This window comes from Salvia splendens, chromosome 1, assembly GCF_004379255.2.
Source record: "Salvia splendens isolate huo1 chromosome 1, SspV2, whole genome shotgun sequence".
Taxonomy (NCBI): Eukaryota; Viridiplantae; Streptophyta; class Magnoliopsida; order Lamiales; family Lamiaceae; genus Salvia; species Salvia splendens.
This window is the reverse complement of record NC_056032.1, coordinates 21,887,275-21,894,486: the sequence shown is the minus strand read 5'-3', so window position 1 is coordinate 21,894,486 and position 7,212 is coordinate 21,887,275. Positions and strand designations below refer to the sequence as shown.

General features: G+C 38.6%; 1 protein-coding gene across 1 annotated transcript; it reads right to left on the bottom strand.

Moving 5' to 3' along the window:
• Positions 1-3,672, bottom strand: LOC121745355 (E3 ubiquitin-protein ligase DIS1-like). The gene is made up of 4 exons (XM_042139227.1): positions 3,403-3,672; positions 1,726-1,956; positions 687-1,073; positions 1-578 (listed from the first exon to the last, which is right to left on the bottom strand). Exons 2-4 carry the CDS (start codon positions 1,942-1,944, stop codon positions 258-260), a joined length of 927 nt encoding a protein of 308 aa, XP_041995161.1. The 5' UTR covers positions 1,945-1,956; positions 3,403-3,672; the 3' UTR covers positions 1-257.
• Positions 3,673-7,212: the final 3,540 nt, after the last annotated feature.

Below are 7,212 nucleotides of genomic sequence, written 5' to 3'. Positions count from 1 at the left end.
TACTTGAAAGCCATGTTTCCCTGCAGCAATGTTTTTACCAAGCACAAAGATACAACATGAACATCAGCAAGCAGCAGATTCATACCATCACTATTCAAGATCCTAACACATGATGGTCGATAACTAACGAGGATTCTTCACCATGTAATTTGATTGACGAAGAGTTTCCCATCCAAAACACATGACCTGAAGATTCCATCGTACTACACGAAGCTACTTAATTCTAAGACTACGACAAGGGCAGGGTAAGGATCGCGTTACTGCTCCTTCCAGATCCTACCAGTAACCCGCAGCTTAAGTTCTTTCCTGTCTCCACCAGAGAAAAAGAGTGCCATGTTACGTTGTATGATGAGCCCATCAAAACTGTCACGAACCTTCCGGTGGCTGTCCCGGATGCTCCTGGGCACTCCTTGCCATATCATCTTCCTTCCGTTACCTCCAACCTCTAGGCTATAGCTATAGTTTTTTGCCTCATTGTCATCGCCCATGAACCGCAAAAATGCTATATAAACTGGTGCCATTCCAAGCTGAAATGCTTCGAAATGCAGACAGAAATACTGCCCAAAGCAACTGAAAACCTGAAAGATCAATAAAAGCAACAACTGAATTGCGGTAGAAATTTTTTACCAAAGAAAGGAAGTACAAGTTGAGAAATCGAAGGTGTAGAAAGAGAAAATAGACTCTACCGTAAGCATCCATGTTGCATTCTCAACTTCATGCGGATTTGATTTGACATAGCGATGGTTAAAAGTACTACCGCTATGCATGTCTACTTTGTGATCATCTTTCAAATGGCTCACAAGAAATGGAATATCACCAATGACCAAGCACTCTGACCCGGCATAAGGACAATTGTAAGGTCTATAAGCACATTGAGATTCGTGTTTAAGCTTGCTGTAGTAAGGATAGATGCCTATGCACCCAAAATTTTGATATTTACATGGAAGCTCAAGGGATGCAGCAACCTTCTCTAATGCCAGACAACGGATATTACCAAGCTCATGCCTGCAAGTTGGACATCGGTTGTGCACCTTGGGTTTGCAACCAGAACACAATGTGTGACCATTGGAACACTGCAGTGAAAAAGGAAATGAATCGGATTTTATTAGAGCAAGAACTAAAAAAAACAGAAAGGGGCAAAGTAACAAATAAAAGTAAAAGGATGTGGTCGAAAATTTGTTTTAGTAGACCAAAACAGTAGGATCAAACCACATACAAAACCTCATTTAAAATTAAAATATGGGACTAATATTTTGATTATGTAAAACAATACTTTCAGCAAGTTCCCTGCGTAGAAAAGAATTATTTTTAGAAAGTTAGTTCTCCAATTCCACAAACTCATGTATTCCCATAAAATGTTTTGTTACAGCCACTAATTATATCTCAATTCATATTTTATGAAACAACAGATACTAGTATCTGCCCGGATTAATTGGATGTAAACTTTACAGTCAAGCTTCCAAGATCTGGAGAGATAAAACAGTCAGAAATGACAGAGCCTTGTTATTTGCAGGCCATTTTATATACTCTATTTTTTCTCTCGAAACAATCTTCATCCTTGAAATAAAAGTATGTGGTGTGTGCTTAATGCTTATGAATTAAAAATTACTGACCAATGTACTCAAGAGACAAATACAAACGACATGAAATGATTATTCCATACGATATAAGCATAACTAGTTGAAGACTGCCCAACCTTGTAGTTTTGAAACAAAATATTTGTACCTGACTAATTGGAGGGTACATAGCATTCAAGCAAACTGGGCATTCCAGAAGCTCACGGACATTTGTCGAGACAGCCACATTAGGTTTTGAGGCAGTTTCTGAGGTATCATTGACATGTTCACCAATGTCCAATGTGTCTTCATTTTCTGATGGATCAATGACCTCAGGTTTCATTCGCAAGTCATCATAGTAGGAATTTCCACTTGACATCGGAAGCATGTATGGTGAGCCCTGCACATGACACTTTTCAAGTTAACTAAACCAAAACATATAAATCATTTGTACTCTGCCATAATATATATAAGATACCAATATCAACTAAACAAGAAAACAGAATGCATTTCAACCTAATGTCCTCACAGCAACAAACCAAGCACAAACACAACATTATCATAAATTGCATATTTTGAAGAAAAACTACAAAACTAAGGACAAATGAGATTGATTAAAATACAGCTACTGCCATCATAATAGCTTCTTAAGTTGGTCATAGATACAACAGAATAAAATAAAATAAAACATACACATTCAATATCTAGCAAATACAATGATAAGTAACATTAGTTTTATGATATAACCATAAAAGTGAAGCAACGAAATCCAGTGACTGCCACATTATAATCTCTAAAAGGTTGGCAATCGCTAATTCAGAAAAGACGCAAAAAAAATTTAACTTTTAAGATTGACAACGCAAATGAACTAGATAGAATAAAGCTCATAAAAACAATGTACACCAGGCACCAGCCTGGAAGCTCTGTTATAAAACTTTATGACACAGCTCAATGTATAGATTGGAGCACCATTAACAAGTTCAGAAATATAGTAGACCTTTTCAAGTTGCTTTAATACAAATTGAAACTTAAAATGCCATCCTCTTACAACTATTGCTTGCTTTTGAATACTGTATTCATTGATTCACAAACAACTACTCTCTCTGTCCCAACTAAGGTGACACAACTTTCCTTTTTAGTTTGTCACAACCAAGATGACACATTTCTGTGTTTGGTAACTTCTCTAACCAATTAATACACTCAACCACTTTTTTCGCTCCAATTAAATATTCAACTCTCTTTCTCTCTCCATTTAATACTTACACCCACTCTTTCCCTCTACAATTAACAATATTAACAAACAACTCCAAAAATCCCGTGCCGACTAAGAAATGTGTCATCTTAGCTGGGACGGAGGGAGTAGTATTATTATGCTATAAATGACTATTTTCACTTTAAAGCAGAAAAGTGTCACCCAAATCAAATCTTCTCTGAAATCACAAGGTTTGGTACAATCCATGCTAAATGCTATACCTAATCTTCTATCTTTTCCAATGTTTAAAATTGAAATTCATCTGTCCCACCGAGTGTAGCAATAAATTCATAACAAGTACCCGTTAATAGTAAGAGAATACATCCAATTTATAGAAAAAATCGAACAAATCTAGAGTCCAAACTTGAAATCGGCCTCAATTTTGTAAATTCAACAAACACACAATCTTGGAAACTTTCTCGTTTAAAGGCGAGAGACTAAATCACGAAGACTAGAAAGCAAACATAAATTGAATGTTGAGAAGTTTTCACCCTTTGCCAGAAAGGGGCGAATATAGAAAAAGGAATGGAAAATAGGAGAGTAAAAGACCCAGAATAAAAGGCTAGAGACTAAGATGTGAACACAAAAACTTACCTGGAAAAAAACAATGGCGAATCAAAAAGCGCTTGAAGAAAAGGAAGAGAAAAACCCTAGCAAGGTTGTAATTAAATCGGATTAATTTATAAACCGCAAAGTCAACAAAAGAACATATCGAGAGAGATGAGTGGTAGAAGATGTTTGTTTATTGTCTTGGTCTAGCACGGGCTTGATAGTGCAGCAACAAATGAATTTGTAACCATAGAAAATGATGAAGAAATAGAGAGAGAAACTTCAATTCAAATTAAAGCCGCGGACAATGAGAGAGGGAGCGTGTGGGTCATTTTCCTTTTGTCGTAGATAAAATACTTGTTCACGTAAAAAATTAGGGATAACTGCCTTAAAAGTTACCAATTTTACCTGAATTCTAGTTTTTTCCACGACCTTTAAAATTGGCTTATAAAGTCGCTAACTTTGTCGGGTCGCTGGTATCTCCCATATTGACCCGACCCTGTGTTTTCCGGCAACTGAGTGTCCTATGTGGCATGCCTGAATATTGATGTGGATGGCATTGGAAAATCGTAAAACGACGTCGTTTTACGAAGCTGCTGCCATCGTCCTCCACACACCGCTAGGGCTTTCACCTCCTCCGCCTTCCAGCTCAGCGACGCCGTCATCCTCACCTCGTCGCCGTCGTTCGCCACCGTGAAATCGAACCTCTTCTCCCCCTCCGTCGCCAGCGTCCGCATTGCTCACCCGCAGCATCCCCAACGAATTGTACTCTGGCACGTCGATTTCATTTATTTTTTAACTTGCATCGATTTCCGCAGAGGACGTCGTTTTCAATAGTGATTTTTAACCATGACCGCATTAGGGTCATTATTATTTCCTGTTATGGTGTTTTTGTGTTTTGGTTTGCAGCTTCCTCTTGGTTTCGACTATTTGCTCTACTTCGTTAACCACATATTTTATCTAAATTTCCAACATTGTTATGGCATCATAAGTGCATTTCATTATTTATTTGATTATAAATTCAAAAGGGAAGAAAATCGGTGGGGCAGAACACGGTGAGCAGCAGCGAGTTTCTCCCGGCGGCAGTTCGGTTTTTGTACGTCGCCGAGAACGACTTGATCACGGCGTCGGAGGGGCAGAACACGGTGAGGCCTTGCTTGGCGGGGAGAGAGAGGAGGTTGAGATCGGCGGGGGCGGAGACGGGGGCCTCGGCCTCCGGGTAGGCGAGGACATTGCTGGTCTGGATGACGGAGATGTTTAGGGCGATTCATGGATGGATTTGAGGAATGTGGCCATGGGAGGGTCAAAATTAGAGTCAACGGGGGTAGCCAGAGATGCCGGAGGTGATGTTGACGTAGCCGGAGGTGCCGGCGGCCTCGCCGGAGGCTTTGAAGAGGGTGGAGGTGGTGGTGGAGCCCTTGGTGATTTGGTGGAGTTTTTTGGAGGTAGAGGATGTTTTTGAGAGTTTTTTTAATTTTGTTTTTTGAGTTTTTTTTTATGTTGCACAGTCAGTAATTGTTGCCCATGTCACCGCCACGAGACGCCACATCAATAAAATACGACAAGCTCGCTCTTTCGCCGGAAAAACCATCATGGGAAATCGGCGACTAAATGCAAAGTTGGTGACTTTATACGCCAATTTTAAAGGTCGTGGGAAAAACCGGAATTCGGGCAAAGTTGGTGACTTTTAAGGCAGTTATCCCTAAAAAATATGTATGCTTTTTATTTTCATCTATTTTATAAAAATATGAATATTTTAATTTATATAAAATTATTATATTAATTTATTTACAATTTATACTATTATAGTCCATTATTACAATTCATTAAATACAAATAATAATATGGATCCCACTAAATAACATTGTTCTCATATCATTTCAAATACACATATATTTTTTTAAGAGGGAACATCTTTTTTTGTCCACGAACTTTGGAATAAGCTAAGTACTTTCATGTTGGAAATATAAAGTGCAAGGAAATTATTATGTCAAGGATAAAAGTAGAGGAGATACTTTTATCAGAGAAATGTGGTTACACCTTGAATATAAATAGAAATTCAAGATTATCAGAGAAATGTGGTTACACCTTGAATATAAATAGAAATTCAAGATTTGAGACACAAATGCATACAATGCTTACAAGTTGTGGGACCCCCTTTCTTTACAAGAATTTGGAAGCTTCAGCTTGCTACTCTAAAGATTTCAAGCTCCAAGACTTGGTTAATAGCTAAAAATAGTAGCAAGATAGATTAGGCTTGGGACAAGTCCCTTCTACTCTTCCCTCTTGTCTTCTTCCTCGATTTTCATGCCCCACAAAGCTCCAAGAAAGCAGCTTGTACCTGCAAGATGTAACACAAAAAAGGCATTAGAGAATCTTCACACAAAAATCTCAAGGTTGGAGACTTCTCCAAAATAATAAGTATGGCCAGCTATGCAATACATCATCAATCTTCCAAGAAAGGAAAAAGACAAGAATGAGCAAGAAGTGAGCTCATCCCTAAGGCCTTTTAGAGGCAACATCAGATTCTCTTTCCTCATCAACCGAGGTTGGGATAGCAGCCACGAGAGGCAGTCCCAACTTTCACCAAAATAGGCATGTGACGTTGTGCTTATCTCAAGAACCCTACATCGACATTGTACTTAGTCGCTTTAGCATGCAAGATGCCAAGAATGGTTTCTTACCTTTTAGACATGGAATCCATCTATCTCAAGAGATGTGCCCCAAAACGCCATTTGAGATAGAAGAGATGAGAAGGATACCGTATGCTTCGGCAGTTGGAAATCTCATGTATGTTATGATTTGTACAAGGCCTGATATTTGTTTTGCTGTTGGCATGGTGGCAAGATATCAATCGAATACGGGCCAAAGACATTGGATTGCCGTAAAGAACATACTCAAATACCTAAAACAGACTAAGGACTATGCTTTAGTTTACAATGCAGTCGAGCTCTGTCCTTTGGGATATACTAACTCAGATTTTCAAGCTGATCAGGACTCAAGAAAATCTACATCTGGATATGTGTTCACCTTAGGAGGTGGAGTCGTAATTTGGAAGAGTGTGAAGCAGAAATGCATCGCGAACTCTACCATGGAAGCCGAGTATGTGGCCGCTTCGGAGGCTGCAATGGAGGTTGTATGGTTCAAGAACTTCCTTATGGACTTAGGTGTGGTTATGAATCTGCCCAAGAGCATCACCATTTATTGTGACAATTCTGGTGTTGTAGCAAACTTGAAAGAACCACGGGCACACAAAGTGAGCAAACACATAAAGAAGAAGTATCATATCATTAGAGATACAGTGCAGAGATGAGAGATAGAGGTGGTCAAGATTGCGTCATAGAACAACCTAGCAGATCCTTTTACAAAGACATTGGCGGTGAAACCGTTTGAACGCCATGTTGAAGGGATGGGAGTTCGACTCATTCAAGACCTCAACTCGCTTTCAGTATAAGTAGGAGATTTAAACATAGTGCACATTTATTTTGTATACTCGAAAGCTGTTTTGAGTATAAGTGGGAGATTGTTAGAGTTTATATACTAGAAATCACCTTTCGAGTGTTTGAATACTGTAAAACTCTATATTTTATTTTCCAATGGATGCAATAGATTATTTTTGTCATAATGTTGTTATGTTTTACATTTGATGAATGTTTATTGCATATTTAAATATATAAGCAATGTAACAAAGTCCAAGTCTTTGTTTTAGTAGACCTGTTGTGGGCGTCGTCCACTTTAAGGTAACACGGTCAGTTCTAAACTAAGAAAAATAGGAATTTCACAACCTAGATAGGCCTAGACTGTTAGAAATAATGGGAAGAAATTCCCAAGCCGTGTACAGGCGGTACTCTAACT